Here is a 19,116-nt window from a genome sequence, read left to right on the forward strand (position 1 = left end):
TATATAATATATAAAAAGCTATTCATACTTCAAGCCAGTAACTACACGTTTCTTTGAGGGGGCTAAAAATCATTTTAAGGATGGCTACAGTCCCCTGAAATAGGCCAATGGTCGTTCCTGGTTCTTGAACTAGTTCTAATGTTTAATTTATTGTCTATTTATTGTCTATCTATTCGTCATCTGTAAATTTTTGTACTCTGTATTCTTGTTTTTTTGCACGTAGTGTTCTATGAAGAGTGCCTTGTTAGATTGTTATGTAATTCATGTTTGACACTGGACCACAAACAATGGTATGTTCGTACACAATAGCAATAAAGTGAGTTCTGATTCCGGTAATAGATAAAATCAGTCCATGAATTCCAACTTGTAATATACTGTAGCTTGCCCTTTGTCACTTGTAAGTACCGGTGTCCGTATTTTTTTATTTATCTATTTATTGTTAGCTTTTCTAGCTGATTTGCGGAAGGCAAACGGCTGTGTCAGTTAAAGTACACCCGCCCGCAGAGGGGGGCGGGTGCGTGGGTGTGTATATCACCCTTACAGCATATGGGTCTCCTCCACCCCCTCCCGAGCCACTCAGTTAAGACGCCTCACTCTCTCTCTCTCTCTGAAAACCAGACTCACCTCCACATCCCTCCATCAGGATGACGCCGAGCTTACTGCTCCTGTTTGGGTTGATGCTCATTTGTGCCGCAGGCGGCCTTGGAGGGTCGCGCCAAGCGCTCGGGAGATCGGCGACTTTCAGCAGGAACCAGCAAGAGCCGAGCCGGAGCCGGAGCCGGAGCCGGCCGAGAAGGGATGCCGGATTAAAGAGCGCAAGGGCCAGTGCGTGTCAGCTAACACTTGCTGAAAATGACAGAAGGACGCTGGACCAGAATACCCATGAGGTAAAGTGGCTTTATTATTTCTTGATTGATGACACTTAAAATAGAGGGGATTCATATGCTTTGAGAGATCCAGTAATTTTTAAATGATATTTTCAGTTATATTGTAAGCTTTGTTTTATTCCCTAGACTGCTTTCCACGGCGATGACGGCTCCACTTTCACGCTGTCCTGGGTGGGAGATGGCACGGGGGTAAGGCGCCTCTCCTGATCCCGTCTCTTTTTATAAATGTTCGAAAACTTACAACTGTGCGTTAACCAGTAGCGCCAGTACAGGTGTCACCTAGTTCCCGTTGACGCATTTGTATGTGTAGATAGTGCAGAAAACGTAGCTTTGATAGAATTTCACACTTTCCCGGGTGTTACGTAATGCTGTTATTTTTAATGAAATACATAATTCTTCAGTAAGTTGGAATGCACACCTGCGTACCTGCTCCACTTTAATGGAGAAATGAAAGTCGTTGGTTCCCATGTGAAATGACCCCACAATAACAAATCTGTCAGGTCCTTCGCCAGTACCCTTCGCCCTGTCACTCCTGCCCATTTTTATGTCTCAGTCGGCCACCTGTATAATTGGTGTTGCGACTTGTATGATTTATTTATTTATTGCACTTGTTCATAAGCGCCGCCACATCGCATAGGAGACAGGTAACTACCAAAAGGAAAGAAAAGCAAACATAAAGCGCGTTCAAAGGGTGTTCTCCGGAGACATGAGGCAGTGTTCTTAACATGCTCGTTCCGGCATTTGCCGTTGTGTTGATGGTGGTGGAAACTGCTGCGTCAAGCATTATAAAAGAATCTCCCACAGCCGGCCAGGCAGGTGGGAATCTGGATGCTGGGCTGGCCGGTGATTATAGTCCATTTTATTGTAATCAATCTGTGTGCTGACCACTTGTGTCCTGCAGATGGCAGATTATCAGACTTATGATTAACCATAAAATGACTGTTGTGACTTTGAACAGACTTTTGTTTAAATGGTTAAGGTGACCTGAACCATGACAGGAAAAGACATGCCTATTACTACTAGAATGCTGAACTGTGGAGCACAAACCCTGCAAGCTGTAGGCTTCTTCTGACATGTAGCATGTGCCGTTCTCCAGTTGAAATAAAGGGAAGTCTGACTCATCTGCTGTTCACTTTACCACTGGCTGTGTTCTTCACACCAGCGAAGCAGCAGTAACCAAAAGCTTCCCTCTGAGAAGTTGTCTTCGTGCCATACCTGCCTAGAAGTTTTACTAAGCCTCACGTTGAGATCTGCAGTCATTTCCAGAGCTTCCTGTCTGTCTGTCCTTGCTGAGTTGTGCAGAGGTCATGGTTGCAAAATGTTCACTGACTTCTACCGTTGTACTGAGCTGATGATTTCTTTGTCTTATCTTGGGGACAGTTTCTTGTGAAAGATTAGCAGCGGCATCTCTCACTAGAGCTCTTCCTGAGCATGTCTCAATCAAGCATCCTCTCCCTCTAAGAGTCACTGAGATATCTTCTTCTAATCATCCAGACTACAGGGCAACGTTTTAGGCTCCAAAGAAAGTTAGGCTTCAGTCATGTTTATGTTGGTGTGAGATTTTATGTCTGTCACAGAGTGTCTGTTTAGTCTGATCTTCCCCCAAGGAGAGGTTTGGAAACCACAGCTTTGTCCGTCAAGCCGTCCAAGAAGACACCAGTAACTTTGTTGAAGGAGGGAAGAAATTCTGATTGTGTTTTATCGTATTTCTCGTTATTTGTATACATGCTAAGGTGCTGTGTTTTTCAGTAAATGTATACTTACTGTCCAGACACGCAGCATTAAGCTTGGATTTCTTGCCTGGCTTTTGCACTGTTACCATAACACGTATCCTGATGTTTACAAATGGATGGCATTTACACTGGGGTTCATTTTGATGGGGTAAAATCTTTCAGAAAAGGCATTTCTTCCTCCTGGTCATTTGCTGGACTTTGGTATAGAGTGTGGCCAAGGGCTCTGTTTGATGTAGTTTGTCAGGTCACCTACAGAGTTGGGATAGTACCGGCGTTCACCCCTAACTCAGATTATCCTCTTCCAGGTCATCTTGGTGCTGTCCACCTTTGGCCTAGTCTACGAGGGAGGTTCCTCAAGGCTGTACAGGAGGTAAGAGGTCTCTGATGCAGGTGGAGACGTCGTTGTCATCACCGTCAGTCTTTAAATAGCTCCAACAGGCATAATGCAGTCCAGCAAAGTCCCAGTCCGTGTTCATATAGCATGGATGTCTTTTTGAACTTCAAAGTGATTTCCGCTATTGATCAGTAACATCTGAGAGACACAGAGACTGTAATGAAGGCTAACCAGTCTAACTATCCCAGGGGTAGACTGAAGGTGTGTCCTGCTCCTCTAAAGACGGTGTGTCTTTCTGGAGGCACGTTGCTCACACATCTTATAATAACGTCTGATGCTAACTTGTGTTTGTTTTTAATCTCTGGCAGTGTGGATTATGGGAAGACCTTCCATAACATCTCTAATGTCATAAACAACACGTTCATTCAGAAGGACTTTGGCATCGGCACAGGACCTGTGACCTCCAACCAGGTAATGCTATATATTATTACAAGAGCCTTCAGCATCCAGATAGGCGATATTTTAACAAAAGGATCTTTTGTGACAGTTATTTTTAGAGTGCTAAAGCTTTCTGTATATGAGGTTGCATTGATGTGGGTCCTGCTTTGAGAGCCTTTGTCATTAACTCTGCTACCGTTATGTAAACTATGCAGGAGGAAAGGTTACTAGTAACTGATTAATATTAAGCATTTCTATTATAGGTTCTACACCTGCTCAATACAGAGTAAGCAATCATTCATTAAAAATGAATTGAATACTAGTTACGGGTGTAACGATATACTCAACCCATAAGGTGAGACGAGACACGATATTGGGTTCACGAGATCGAGACGATATTTTAACAATATTTTAGGGAAAACTTCAAAGAGGAAATATATTAATGGTAATATGTATATAGCAGGAAAGCAGTATATTTGATTGATTCCAAACTGCTTATCCTACTGGGTTGCAGGGGGTCCAGAGCATTGCAGGGTACACTCACACACACACACCTACAGGCAATTTAGTCCAATTAGCTCAGCATGTTTTTTAGACTGTGGGGGGAAACCAAAGTACCTAGAGGAAAGCCCATGACGACATGGGGAGAACATGCAAACTCCACGCACATGTAACCCAGGTGAGACTCAAACCCGGGTCCCAGAGGTGTGAGGCAACAGTGCTAACCACTGCACCACCATGCTGCCCCTAAACACCCTCATCATATGCAGTAAAGAACAGAACAGATATCTAGCACCATAAAATATTTCAGCACAAACTCAAATGACAGGCTTCCCTCCTATTTGACTTCTCAGTTCAACATAAAATAGAATATAAATATAAACTATATAAATACCAGACATAAAACTTATTTTTAATGTTTCCTTCACCGGTGCAGTGGATTTAAGTACAGAGCTCTGATGGTGCTGCAGATGGCTTTGCAAAGCAGTAGCGTTTGCCGCGGTGCACGGCGTTATTACGGCCACACAAAAGATGTCTGGGGCATCTACTATGGTCATTTTGTCAGACGCCGACCTGCTTACAGCAGTTGATTTGCAGCGCCTTCGCGAGACCGCTGTTCACTCCTCATGTTGTAATATTGTGAGATCTCGTGACACGAGATTTCGTTACACAATACTACATTTAATACATTTAAAAATGCACAATACTAGCAATAATTTAAGATCATGTTTGATTTGGAAATTTTATGGTATTTTTAAAACTTAAAATTCATTGAATGGGTAATGTTCCATTAAGATCTTGGTTAAAATGGTTAGTTAGTTTAGTTAGTTAGTTAATGACTCAGCTTTAGGATACAAGCTGTCCAGTGTGCTCATTAGAAGTTGAAGGGCTCTGTAGCCATTGACCTCAGGGCTGAGTTTTATGCACCCCCGCATAACTATCCTTGGTTGGGGAGCATGACAGATGTTCTCGAGATAAACTCCAGCTACATGGTGCATTGGAAGCCTCTGTGGCAGGACCTAGGCCCCGGGATTTGTCACCCTCTGCCTCAGTCATTTCACCCTGACCGCACATAACAGCCACAGAGTGCTGTAACTCTCCACCGTCGCATTTCTGCCACAAACGAAAGCGCTACTTCTGCACTTTAGCACACTTGGTTTTTTTTTGCCTGGATTATTATTCTGAAATATTGCCTAGAAATATTTCCTCGGTGTATGGATGCCTTGTGCTGAAGCCCTTCGGTTCCTGCTTGTTGTGCTACACCTGCTTAGGTCATGAAAGATCTTAGTTCACCTTATTAGGAGGAGAACCTTCGCAAGACAGTCTCAGTAATGTCAGAGTGAGTATTGTCCTTGTGAAATGTCATCGAAGTGCCTTACATGAGCCGAAACGGGGCCCCTTCTGATGTTTTAATTGTGACTTCTGCCCTGCCTTCTTATAGCATTATAATTGCCTTTTGCCCACAAACTCCCTGCAGGTGATCCTCACGGCGGACGTCCCTGTCACTGATGTGCCTGGAGGCATCGCCTTCACTTCCATGGACGCGGGCGAGTCCTTCAAACAGATACAGCTCCCCTTCCACCCCAGCCAGTCCTTCACCTTCCACCTTCGAGACCCCAGCTGCCTTCTTGTCGTCGGTAATGATGTGAGTCTGACCCACACGGTGACGTGAGAGCATATGTTTACGTGAGGATGGCCTTCCACTCTTATGCATGCATAGTTAGGGGTGATCATTCAGTTATATGAGTTGTATGACGTGGTGTATAATGTATGTTGGAGAATTCATGTCATGGAGAAAAGACCTGACTGGTCGTAAGTGCCAGTGGTTTTTGGATCTGTGGTTGTACACTGAGGAGAATCAGCAAGCTGTGGGACCACCATCAGTTCATTGAAAGCACCCTGCATGCAATGGTGTGATGATGACTATGCACTGTGTGATCCTTTGATGACTGTGTCATGTACCCCCTTGATGGCTGTGTGATGACCGCATCACGTGCCCCTTTGCTGACTATGTTATGTTTTGCTGACTATGTATGTCCTGTGCCCCTCAGATGACCGTGTGATAACTGTGTTGGGTGCCCCTTTGATGACTGTGTGATGACTGTGTCGTGTGCCCTTTTGATGACTGTGCCCTATGCCCCTTTGATGACTGCGATAACTGTGTCTTATGCCCCTTTGATGACTGTGTGATGACTGTGTGGTGTGCCGCTTTGATGACCGTGTCTTCACTGTGTCATGTGCCCCTTTGATGACTGTGTGATGACTGTGTCATGTGCCCCTTTGATGACTGTGTGATGACTGTGTTCTGTGCCCCTTTGATGACTGTGTTCTGTTCCCCTTTGATGACTCTGTGATCTCTGTGTTCTGTTCCCCTTTGATAACTGTGTGATGACTGTGTTGTGCCCCTATGATGACTGTGTCATGTGCCCCTTTGATGACTGTGTGATGACTGTGTCATGTGCCCCTTTGATGACTGTATGATGACTGTGTTCTGTGCCCCTTTGATGACTGTGTTCTGTTCCCCTTTGATGACTCTGTGATCTCTGTGTTCTGTTCCCCTTTGATAACTGTGTGATGACTGTGTTGTGCCCCTATGATGACTGTGTCATGTGCCCCTTTGATGACTGTGTGATGACTGTGTCATGTGCCCCTTTGATGACTGACTGTGTGATGACTGTGTTCTGTGCCCCTTTGATCACTGTGTGATTACTGTGTTCTGTGCCCCTTTGATGACTGTGTGATGACTACTTTTTCTGCCTCCCTTGACTTTGCAGGCTGCCCTCTGGCTGTCTGTGGACTTTGCTGAACACTGGACTAAAATCCATGAAGGTGTTCATTCATTCATGTGGTAAGACCCAGTGTTTCAGAAATACCAGAGGTACTTTTTAGTCGTGACCCTGACTTGACTGAGTGTTTTTACAATTCTCGTAGAATAAATAGTTTAGCTGGCCAAACATATTCTGACAGATTCAGGTGTGTCACTACTTCACAATCATTTTAATTTCTCTTAACATGCCTGAATGACCAAGAACATCTGGCCAAGCTCTTTGTCTTACTCTCTGTTTCTCTCCTTGTCCCTTCTCTCCCTCAGGGGTCCTGGCATCACTCTCTTCCTTAGTGCCAGCCTTGAGGGAGGAGGTGAGCTCCTACCTTTTTTGTGGCACTTTCCATTCCCTGAAAAACAGGCTGTGGCTTCTCACCTTTTCCCTCTGTCAACCTATTGAAGCAAGAAGATCAGGCCAGGATGTGCTGGGCTAAATAGTTTTAGAGACCGTGACCTTCCTAGATCTGGGGCCTGATAAAATCTCATTTTACCATAATGTGCGTTTTTATTGTGCTTGCTTAGTGGATGCACTTATCTGATGTGGCACATCTTGACTGCAGTTTGACATTGAATATACTGCTAGTTAAAGGGTAAATATTGTCCTACAAAATCGAAAAGCAACACTTTGCTCACTAGATTGTAAGCACTGCATCCCTTTACTGTGAAAAGCAGTACTGCTGCCTTCTGTCAGACAGTGTCGGCTCTGGTTAACAGTGGACGCAGGCAGACGGGGAGAGCTGCTTCTGAAAAGGACGACAGACCTGGGCAAGACATTCACCACCATCCATGAAAGCATCTTCTCCTTTGGCTATATAGGGGGCTTCTTATTCACCTCTGTCATGGAGAAACTGGTAGGAAACACAGAAGGAGCTGGAAGGACAGAAATGTCACCCAAGCATGAGTGTTAGTAGAATGAGGAAGAGCAGAGCTCCACAATTAATGCCATTTTATGGTCTCTCCACCAGGGGGAGCCACGTGTCATCTATGTGTCCTCCAATCGGGGGGAGACCTTCAAAAAAGCTGAACTTCCTTCGGCTACCAAGGAGCAGGTATGACCCCCCCCCCCATCCCCCCACACTCTAAACTCTGAACCAATCTGTTGGGACTGCTTGCACAACAACATAAAATTGCCACAAAACTGTTAAAATGTGTCGACACTTGGACAACTTCCCCATTTCTGTTTCAGGCACGGCTGTATATGTTTTGCACCCCTGCAAATATGACACATGAAAACAGCAATAATAATTTCCACAAGATAATAAGCAATAAAACTTGCAAATCAAAAGTATTATTCTTTAACAATGTAGTTTTGGAGTTAAAAATGCTTTGATGGGCTATTTGTTTAGAAGCCTGATCCATTAAGTGTTCAGGGGACCGACAGAGCTGTGTGTGGACTAGCGGGGCAGTCTGTGGACCATTGGGCCAATCGGGGCATTGACAGGGCAGTCTCTGGACCACTGGGGCAATCGAGGCATTGACGGGGCAGTCTGTGAACTAACTGGGCAGTCAGGACACTGAAGGGCCAGTCTCTGGGCTGATGGGACAGTCTGTGGGCTGATGGGACAGTCTGCGGGCTGATGGGGACTGAGGGCTAGGCAAGGCATTTTCAAACACATGGGATATTCAAAGTGCTTTAAATAAAATAAGATCTAGTATTAGCAATAATTACATGAAAAATTCAATAATAGAAGTAAATTACAATTAAAATAAGAGTAATTAAAAACTGCAAGTATAGCACCACCCTCCTGTAACCATGTAAGCATAAGATAGGTGGGTTTGTCCTGGACTGCTGAATTTTTTTAAATGCAGTACACTTGAGTCATAATAACACAAACCCCAGTTTATTAATTGTTAAAGTTAAGAACAGAAAGTTAAATGTGTTTGTCCTGTGAATCACAATACACCATTACAAAGTAGTCAACATAAATCAGTGGTAATAATACCAGCACTCAAAATACCTGCGCTCCCCTCTCTCCTGCGTGATCTCCTCTCTCCTGTGTGCTCCCCTCTCTCCCGCGTGATCTCCTCTCTCCTGTGTGCTCCCCTCTCTCCCGTGTGATCTCCTCTCTCCTGTGTGCTCCCCTCTCTCCTGCGTGATCTCCTCTCTCCTGTGTGCTCCCCTCTCTCCTGCGTGATCTCCTCTCTCCTGTGTGCTCCCCTCTCTCCCGCGTGATCTCCTCTCTCCTGTGTGCTCCCCTCTCTCCCGCGTGATCTCCTCTCTCCTGTGTGCTCCCCTCTCATCCGCGTGATCTCCTCTCTCCTGTGTGCTCCTCTCTCCCGCATGTTCTACCCTCTCCTGTGTGCTCCCCTCTCTCCCGCATGATCTCCTCTCTCCTGTGTGCTCCCCTCTCTCCCGCGTGTTATACCCTCTCCTGTGTGCTCCCCTCTCTCCCGCGTGATCTCCTCTCTCCTGTGTGCTCCCCTCTCTCCCGCGTGATCTCCTCCCTCCTGTGTGCTCCCCTCTCATCCGCGTGATCTCCTCTCTCCTGTGTGCTCCTCTCTCCCGCATGTTCTACCCTCTCCTGTGTGCTCCCCTCTCTCCTGTGTGCTCCCCTCTCTCCCGCGTGTTCTACCCTCTCCTGTGTGCTCCCCTCTCTCCCGCGTGTTCTACCCTCTCCTGTGTGCTCCCCTCTCTCCCGCGTGATCTCCTCTCTCCTGTGTGCTCCCCTCTCTCCCGCGTGTTCTACCCTCTCCTGTGTGCTCCCCTCTCTCCCGCGTGATCTCCTCTCTCCTGTGTGCTCCCCTCTCTCCCGCATGGTCTACCCTCTCCTGTGCACTTTTCCTCCCCTCTCTGTGCGCTCTCCCCCCTCCCCTCCGCTGCCCTCTCTCCTGCATTCTCCCCTCTCTCCTGCGTAATCCCCTCTCTCCCACAAGCTCTTCTCTCTCCCGTGCGCTCTCTTTTCTCCTGCGTTCTCTCCTCAATGTGTCAGAATGTGCTCAGGAGGTAAAGTCACGACTCTCAGCTGGCTTTACTGTGGTGAGTCTGTCATTGCTGCTACTTTTTTGTATCACTTGTATTTTAGAGATAGAGCCCTACAGGGCTTATAAGAAAGAAAATAGACCAGTCCTGCTGTCTATGTTTCAAACGCTGCGTGACCCTCCCAGGGGGGCAGGGGGTGGAAACGTGAACTGGGACAGCAGTCACTACTGACAAGCATGCCATGCGACTGTGTGCGTGTGCTTGCATGCCCGCTGGTTCATGCATCAGGTGGCATGTGGCTTCTCACCCTGTTCCATTCGGACTCACACTATTCCATCTGGACTAGTGTGGTGCAGAGGTATCACCCACTGCACGACTTCACTCAGGTTCTCCTCCCCATGTGATCAGCGTGCGCTCCTTACCTCCCCCTCCCCCATGTGGCCTCTAACCCGGCAGCTCTGGGCGCCGTGCTGGGAGAGCCGGTTTGAGGTTGGCGGGCTCCCAGTCACTGTTGTGGTTTTTTTCCTTTGTTTTTATTGCCATTGTCTTTGGTTCGTGGTATTATCATCTCTGCAGGTTTAACACACAGCTTTAAATTGGCCCCTAATAGTAAAATCTACTGTTAATTATTAAATAATAATAATAAAAATAAAAGACCAAAAAAAGTAAAAGAAAGAGCATCAACATAACAAAGCAGCGCTAATCAAAGACATCGAAATGAAAGAGTTTGAGCCTGAGGTGGCGGCATTGACGTCTTACGCCTGTCGGTTCTGATTATTATTATTATTGCAGTAGCTGGATGCCATTTAGTCTTGCTGACTTTTCACTCTTGGCACTAAGTAACTGAGGGCAGGTTTGGGGGGGGGCAGTCTGTGATCTGATGGGGGCAGTTAGGGGATTGAGGAGGCAGTCTGGGCCAGCATGTGAATTAGCGAGCCAAGACAATGGAGGAGCATGTTAATGACTAACCCTAACAAACGCTAACTATCCATAACTCTAACCATTACTGCGGTTAGCCTGTCTTCTCCATCTGAGTCTCCCAGGTGAGGTATATGAAACGGGAGACATGTATAGGCACACACACATACAAATATATACAGACATGGACATAAGTACACACACATACAAATACATACAGACATGGACATAAGAACACACAGATACAAATACATACATACATGGACATAAGTACACACACATACAAATACATACATAGATGGACATAAGTACACACACATACAAATACATACAGACATGGACATAAGAACACACAGATACAAATACATACATACATGGACATAAGTACACACACATACAAATACATACATAGATGGACATAAGTACACACAGATACAAATATATACATACATGGACATAAGTCCACATAGATACAAATACATACATACATGGACATAAGTACACACAGACACAAATACATACATAGATGGACATAAGTACACACAGATGCACACAGATATACACACAGACATGTACAAATACAAATATACACACACATACTGACCGATGCGTACAGACACAAATACACACACATACACACAGATGTGTACAGATACAAATATACCAACACACATACACAAATACAAGTACATACACAGGCAGGCACACACACACAGTGACAGACAGAGAAACTCACACTGTTTGTGTGAGTGTCTGTTTGTGTTTCGGTGTCTGTGTCTTTGTGTGTGTCTCTGCGTGTGTATATGTGTGTCTGTGTGTGTGTGTCTATGTGTGTCTGTGTAGTGTCTGTACTCATCTGCTCTTTGTCTCTGATTCCAGTTCTACTCTGTTCTTGATGGGGATGAGGACATGATCTTCATGCATGTCGATGACCTTGGAGGTAGGGAGATGCCCGCCTACCTGCCTGCCCGTCTGCCCCCCCCCCCCCCCCCCCCCCGCATCACATGACGCCTCACTGACACTTCCAGGCACACAGCTCTCCCTCACACTCTATCCCCAGTTTGACTTGCTCCCCAGCCCACGATGAGGTGCTGAGGGTGGGGGGCAGAGGCTCGACAGGCTGGTTCTTCCCGACCCGCCTGCCAGCCCGCACCGAGGGTGCCAGAGTAGCACTAACAGATCAGACTGGGCAGCCTTGGCCCTGAAGGACCGGTTCCGTGAGGGAGGACTCACATGGCTGCTCACATCGCCTATGTCAGCACACACACCCCCCCTCCTCCCATTTTTAATAGAAAGCAGAAACCCATCACACCATCATAATCCGCTGTGCAGATAAGGAAGCTGGGCAGGCTCAGGTGGCACCTCCGCCAGGGGCACGTCTAACTTTTCACCTCTTCAGTGGCCCTAGGCAGGCCCCACCCCAGGGGGAGGGGGAGGTATGCCCCATGGTATATTGTTTTGAGCATGGCCCCCTTCTGCCAGTCTGGGATCCCCTCTAAGTTGCCTAAGCCTAAATCTAGTTCTGACCTCCGCCCCAGTGCCTGTGACCCCGCCATCCCCCCCCCCCCCCCCCCCACAGAAACCACCCTCTCCATCCCTCTGAGCTGCTGTCATTCTGACCTCCGTCAGGCAGAGGGCACTGACTCCACTTGGGTTTCTGTGTTTAACTGCAGACACAAACTTCGGGACTGTCTACACCTCTGACAACCAGGGTGTTATCTACTCCAAGTCACTAGAGCGGCACCTATTTGGAGGGGAGGGGAAGAGTGATTTCACGAACGTCACGTCCTTGCGTGGTGTCTACCTCACCAACGTCTTGGAGAAGGGTATGAGCCGTAATATAGCTAACGACGTCTATAGTGAAACTTTAACTTTTCATGCGACGAATGGTGGTTGATCAGTACTTTAGCAATGATTAATTATCGGTGAGGTATGCTGGGATGGTGAAGATGGGTGTGTGCAGATATGAAGGTAGGGCACTGTACTGAGAGTGGCGGAGTAATGGGTGTGGAGTAGATGGAGCAAAGGAGGGGGTAATGTTTGCTGAGGAGCTTTGTGTGTGGGTGGAGGAAGTGGTGCAGAGGGGTGCAAAAGTTGGAGAGAAGGGTGAAGCAGTCTGAAGTTGGAGCATTTATGGCACCCCTGGTTTGCAGACGGACGCATACGGACCGTGATCTCCTTCAACAAGGGTGGAGAATGGAGGCTGCTGGCCAAGCCAGACAACGCAGACTGCGGACAGGGTGTAAAGAATGTGGGTGATCGATATGTGTGTGTTTTTATTGTTTACTGTGTAATTATGGGACAGCGACGTGTGAGTGCCTGAGCTGTGCTGCTCCCTCCACAGTGTAACCTGCACATCCACGTCGAGTACAGCCACAGCAAGGGCCTGGCCCCCATGCTGCCGCTCTCTGAAGCTACCGCCCTCGGCATCATCATCGCTCACGGTACAGGAGCCGAACACCCCGCAGGTCACATGATGTGGGCGTGCAGTAAAAATTGCTGTAAAGAGTAAGCCTAATTTTGACTGACGTACAGAGGTCATGGGGCAGTGGGACTTGCTCTTTATTTAAAAACGCCCAAAGCAATGGGGCCTTTTGTTTATTCAAATATGCCCATTGTGGGGGTGGGGCCTGCTGTTCATTTAAATCAGTGGTTCTCAAACTCGGTCCTCGGGACCCACTGCCCCACATGTTTTCCAGCTATCCCTGCCCTACACACTGCTGATTACCTGGATCACAATCAGAAGCTGAAAGACAGCTGGGACTTGTGTGTGGGGCTGGGATAGCAGGAAAACAGGCAGGGCAGTGGGGCCCGAGGAACGAGTTTGAGAACCACTGATTTAAATACAACCTTAGTGATCAGAGGTGGACGTTTCAGGTCCAGAAAGTTCAAATCCAAACCAGGATTTTGTTTCAACCAACCAGTTGAGTATAAGCGTGTGGTGCAGTGGGCTAAGCCTGTGTGCCTGTAAGCAGCAGGTCACAGATTCAAACCCAGCCACAGCATGTCTGTGGGTCCTTGCGCAAGGCCTGTAACCTCCAGCTCCCTGGGCGCCATTGTGGGTGGCAGCCCTTCACGGACAGCTTACTCTACATGGAGCAAGCTGAGGGAGGTGTAAAGACAATTTCCCCACAGAGGGATCAATAAAGTATCAATTAATTAAAGAGTCAGAGTTACAGAGGGGGCGGTATGACAGTGCATGCTGAGGCTAATTGGAGTTACTAAATTTCCCAAAGGAGTGACTGGTGTGTGAGTGTGCTGGCCCCCTGTCCTGGGTTGTTCCCTGCCTCGTACCCATAGGCTCCGGACTCCCCATGACCAAGTCGGATAAGCGGTTAGGAAAATGGATGGACTGGTTATGCAACTGGTTGGTGTGAATTTTTAACTTTCTGGACCTGAGATGTCCACCTGTGTTAGTGATCCAACTTTCAGTGAAAATTTAGGGGTTGGTGGCAGTACTGGCACAACAGCCAACAGAAGGAACTCCACACTGTTCCATCCCATTTGAACTAGCGTGGTGCTGAGGTAGGGGTGGGCGGTACACTGGTGTCACAGTCATTACCGGTGTGATTGTGTGCCACGATGTGGGTTTGCACAATACCGGTAACACCTCGAGAAGTCAACAGCCTAATTATACAGGAGCATCCATATATATATAAACATTTTATATGCCTCACACCTCTGGGATCTGAATACTTGTCCTTATATAGTATATGTAACCGGTTTATCTGCGTTGTGAGATTTTTTTACACGTTTTGACGATGTGTCGCGATAGAAAATAAAATTCAAAACAGATTTTGTGTAATTATACACATTAAACAAAATAACCTGGTTACGCATATATATATATATATATATATATATATATATATATATATATATATATATATATATATATATAGTAGCCGATTAAAAAGTAAAAACAGATTCGCTAAATCAGCGTATATATGCGCCGCTGCTTTCACGCGAAGTCTATGATAAAACTACCACCCGTTTCTCATACTAGTGGACATCAGACTCGAAGCAAGACGTACTTCGGCGTTTGCAGTCCTTTTGCTTGCGCTAATACGCCACTAGTGTTAATAACAGCAACAAATATATCGCCCTCAACCAAAAAGCCGCGATGTTCCTAATAGAGTGGTTGCTCTCTTCTGAAATTGTAAAGTTAAGTTTTCAAACGCAGTATTTTATAAAATGTTGGATAAACGTAGTTTATTGGTGATTTCGTGTTCGTCAAAGTTTGTATTTAACAACCGTGTAAAGTTGTTTTATACAAATCACCTCAGGTGAAACAATTAAAAAACGTAAGTTGTCAGGGTTGCCAACATTCAGGCTTTCAGACTCACGCAAGAAATCTTACGGCAAGTCTATATTATTCCATGATAAACCTAAAATTAGCTACATAAAAAGCGCTGAGGTGGTTTGCAAACCCTGCAGAGTATTTACAAGGTAATAAAACCGTTACGTACATTTAAATGACAAGTGCAGGCTTGTCTCGAATCGAAAATCTCATCTAACCTGCTGGTCCTGCGTTTTATTTGAAATGAAAAGTAAGATACGCTGTTTTCGGCTTGTCATCCCGTTTCCGTTGTCACACGGAGAATTATAAAACAAATATGAGAAAACATCACCCAGGTCACTTTTTTGTATCTTTTCTAAACGAAAGCGCCCATACCCAACTGTAATTAAAGTATAAGTTAGCAACTTGAGTGTACTTAATATGTTATATATTATAATATTTATTTAAAGGGACAGGACATACTACTCCTCCCAAAACCTGGAAAGGTAATACCGTAATATAAATCCGTCACCGTCCAAAAAGGGAAAAATAGGGCGATAATAATTTTAGCCCATATCGCTGCACGGCTGAACTCGGGTTCTCTTCCCAGAGGTGATTCGTCGCGTGATGGGTGTAGCAACCGGTTGCATCAAGAAGTGCTCCTTAGCGGGGGTGGGGCCTATTGTCTATTTAAATATGCACTTAGCAGAGGTGAGGCCTGCTGTTTTGTCCTTTATGAAGGGTGGGGCCTGCTGTTTTTTTTTTTAAATACACCCTCTGTATCACTTGTGACACTCCCATGAGTGTGTCCCACTGGCAGAAGAACATGTGTGCCCCCCTACCACAGGCAGCCTGGGAGATTCCATAAGCTCATCGCAGGCGGACGTGTTTGTGTCGAGCGATGGGGGCTACTCATGGACGCAGGCGCTGAAAGGTCCCCATCACTACGCCATACTGGACTCTGGGGGGCTACTGGTGGCGGTACCCGCAAATAAGGACCATCTCGTCAGCACAGTCAAGTAATCGCAGAGTCTGTGTGTCTGTTTCTCAGCAAGAATGTTGATCTGACTGTGTGTCTGTGTCACCTGCTGCCTGCCCCCAGCCCTAACCATATCCCTAATTGTAACCATAACCTCACTCTTGCCCAGGTTCTCCACAGACGAGGGTCAGTGCTGGCAGTCCTACACCTTCGCAAAGCAGCCCATTTACCTGGCCGGCCTGACATCAGAACCCGGCACCAAGACCTTGAACATCAGCATCTGGGGATACCGGACTGAGGAGGACTTCAAGACGACATGGGTCGCCATCACCATAGACTTTGAGCATCTGCTCACCAGAGAGTGTGAGTCAGCTCTGGGAAATACAGGCTTCAGCCAACGGCGAAGTCAGAGGGACAGACACTTCCTCAAAGTCTCACTCCATCTGCCTGTGTTCAGAAAGGTTTCCAAAGCAAGCCCTAATGGAAGATCACCCAGAATATTCTTAATTAATAATGTGCATGTGTGAATCCCCTCAGGTGGAGATGGTGATTATGAGAGATGGCTGGCTCACTCCAGCATCCAGCAGGACTCGGACACTCGAGGCTGCATCCTTGGGTTTCGTGAGACCTTCCGGAGGCTGAAGAAGATGGCGATGTGCAGGAACGGCCGGGACTACGTGGTTAGCCGGGAGCAGACCCCGTGCAACTGCACCGAGGAGGATTACCTGTGGTAAAGACATGTTGGTAAAGGCAAGGTTGTCATGGAAACGACACTCAGCCTCGTGCTTGGAGATTGTGATCGTGCTTTCCGGGCATTTTGCATAGACCAGTGGCGGAGTCAAAAATCAAAACATGGGCTGGCCGACAGAAAATCAGGTGGGCCAGTCCCATAACAATTCACTTGGTGACAAAATCACACTACAGACTCAGTTTCATAATTTTTTATCAGTTTTTAAATGACCTATAGCATTACTAAGACCAAATGATCAGAGAAAGAAAAATCTATTTGCCTCTCAACAGCATATTTCAATCTTTTTATCGTACTGTATCACAGAGTAATATTGTATCTGAGGCGACAATACACATAACAGACAATCAAGAACCAGAATGAAAAACATGATGTAGTGATCTACTGATGGCCAGCATATATATGTGTGTCACATGCAAATTTTTCTCTTGGAACTACCCTGTCGACAGCGACTATGGCTACTTTCGTCATGAGAACACCTCCGAGTGTGTGGAAGAGCCCGACTTCAGGAACCAGTCTGTGAGCGTGTGTCAGACCGGAGATGAGCGGGAGATTCAGAGCTCTGGGTAAGACTTCCTCATCCATCTATTAGGAACTTACCGTCACACTCTGGTGGCAGTTTGCTTTTGACGTGGTCATCCCCACGCAGGTATCGGAAGGTCCCTGGTGACAGATGTGAAGGTGGTTTTTATCCTCCACCTCGACCGAACTCAGCCAGCAGGCAGTGTGGAGCAGCACCCTCATCAGGATACGTGAGTTTTATTGGCACACCCATCTTCTCATGTGATAGCAGGTGACCCCATCCTGGTGTTCTACTATTCCATTCTATTCCAGGAGATCATAGTGCTGACGATGATGTGTGTCGGTATTGCTGTCATCGTGCTGACCACCTCCCTCTTCTTTGTCATGAAGAAGTTGTTTTGTGTAGAGAGGTAAGGGGGTACACAGACGGGGTGAACAATTGCAGAAGTTAGTTAATGGGTACTGAAGTATAAAAGAAGTGTTTGGTGGTGATCCGCAGCCAGTAAGAGGACTGCCTGCAGCCCTTGGGGTCACACCGATATTCATGTCAGGAACATTACTGAGGAATCTAGTACAGGAAGCACAGGTCATTTCAACAAATTGTTAAGAGGGTATCATGACGAGCTGCGCCCCCTACAGGACGCCAGCATACCGCTTCTCTGCCCTGCAGCTGCAGGATGACGATGCATGTGTGGTAATAAACCCACAGAACGCCTCCACTGGCAATGGAGGTGTCTATCCCAGTGACTCAGACGAGGTGAGCACCTCCTTCAAACGCCAGTCCTGTTCATGAAGTGTTCATGTATTTGTATGCAGAATTCGATATAAAAATAACACCTGTATGCTGATATGTAAAGGAAACATGTTTGATCATGTACTGTCAGTTTTATATAAAGATCCTGAACTTGCTGTTTTTTTAGGACCTCATTGAATAAACGAGGGCCGACTGGAACCATCACAAAACTCACAAATCACAAAATTGTTCGTAAAAGCCATGCACGGCAGACGTGCCAGCTCAGTGTTGTTGTCAGTTCAGGTAAATCCAGGTATAACGTTTGCCATAGGTGTCTCCCATGTATCCATACTGTTCTCATTCAAGATCCTGCTTGTCCTCCAATCACTTCTGGTTTTTCCGGTTTAGCTAATCTGTAAGAAATTAGGGAACTCCAGCAAATGCCACTGAACGCCTATGAAATCCCAGGTATTGTTTAGGGTTGTCTAATGGAAGTTATTATTATGTTTGTGGATTAAATGTATATTCATTTGATATGTTTTGAGCTGAAAATTGTGTAAAACGTATTTATTTGAGGAAGGGTGGCCTTACATCTTTTTAAAAATCTTGTGTGATAGGATTTTAACTGTATTCTTTTTAATGGATTCTTAAAACAACATCAAACTGTATTTGACTGTTTATGAAGCTTTCCCGCTGCTGTGAATTACTGTCAGTTAAATTCACGCGTCTTCTTGCTAAAATGGAGACTTCACTGTGAAAAGCAATAAAATGCACCTTTTACTCGTATCAGTAGTAAATCTCATTGTGTTAAGCTGATTTGTTAAGCAGGCGGTGGTCACATATTTTCCATGTGAATTTGACAAGAATCGGAATTCATAAGTATTTGTGGAATTGTTACACCTGCCAGTACAGACCTCCTGGTGTGTGTGTGTGTGTGTGTGTGTGTGTGTGTGTGTGTGTGTGTGTGTGTGCAATCAAATTGAAAATTCCAATCACATTGAAAATTCCAAAAATCTTGTATTTTGCTTGGTTACTTATGGTTAAGTATGCATACGGTCTTGGTAGGCGTTAAAACTGTCAAAGCTGGGATTTTTGAAGGTTATACCAAAATACCAAAAGATATGAATCTCTGTGTGTGTGTGTGTGTATGTATGTATGTATTAAGTGAGTTTAAATATTTCTTTTGATCTCCACATATTTTTAGGTTGTTGTTCTCTTGAAAGATGTACTCGGTTCATTGAATGTTCATGAGGGGATGCATGTGGAGAATGTGTGTGTGTGTGTGTGTGTGTGTGCGCGC

The 19,116-nt window shown here is 46.0% G+C and overlaps 1 protein-coding gene across 2 annotated transcripts; it reads left to right on the top strand.

Annotated features, from left to right (window-relative positions):
- Positions 1-569: 569 nt before the first annotated feature.
- On the top strand, positions 570-18,284 carry si:dkey-159a18.1 (sortilin). Of its 2 annotated transcripts, XM_049011349.1 has the most exons (21): positions 570-887; positions 1,014-1,076; positions 2,926-2,990; positions 3,323-3,425; positions 5,371-5,538; positions 6,668-6,741; positions 6,985-7,031; positions 7,432-7,568; positions 7,683-7,766; positions 11,435-11,495; positions 12,229-12,381; positions 12,709-12,806; positions 12,900-12,999; positions 15,682-15,853; positions 15,983-16,176; positions 16,351-16,543; positions 17,011-17,127; positions 17,211-17,313; positions 17,396-17,493; positions 17,723-17,840; positions 18,004-18,284. In XM_049011349.1, exons 1-21 carry the CDS (start codon positions 645-647, stop codon positions 18,016-18,018), a joined length of 2,406 nt encoding a protein of 801 aa, XP_048867306.1. In that variant the 5' UTR covers positions 570-644; the 3' UTR covers positions 18,019-18,284. The 2 variants fall into 2 exon arrangements, with proteins under 2 accessions (XP_048867306.1, XP_048867307.1); XM_049011350.1 differs by lacking the exons at positions 570-887; positions 1,014-1,076; positions 2,926-2,990; positions 3,323-3,425 and adding an exon at positions 3,850-4,071.
- The last annotated feature ends 832 nt before the right edge of the window (positions 18,285-19,116 follow it).

The sequence above is a fragment of the Brienomyrus brachyistius genome, chromosome 1 (genome assembly GCF_023856365.1).
Source record: "Brienomyrus brachyistius isolate T26 chromosome 1, BBRACH_0.4, whole genome shotgun sequence".
In the NCBI taxonomy this organism is placed as follows: domain Eukaryota; kingdom Metazoa; phylum Chordata; class Actinopteri; order Osteoglossiformes; family Mormyridae; genus Brienomyrus; species Brienomyrus brachyistius.

What these genes read in the sequence shown, in the direction of transcription:
- si:dkey-159a18.1 (XM_049011349.1), top strand. Translation starts at nt 645, where the DNA reads ATGACGCCGAGCTTACTGCTCCTGTTTGGGTTGATGCTCATTTGTGCC. An exon ending in GCATGTCGATGACCTTGGAG is followed by an intron (nt 11,496 to 12,228) that starts GTAGGGAGATGC and finishes GTTTAACTGCAG; the next exon opens with ACACAAACTTCGGGACTGTC. An exon ending in CACCAACGTCTTGGAGAAGG is followed by an intron (nt 12,382 to 12,708) that starts GTATGAGCCGTA and finishes CCTGGTTTGCAG; the next exon opens with ACGGACGCATACGGACCGTG.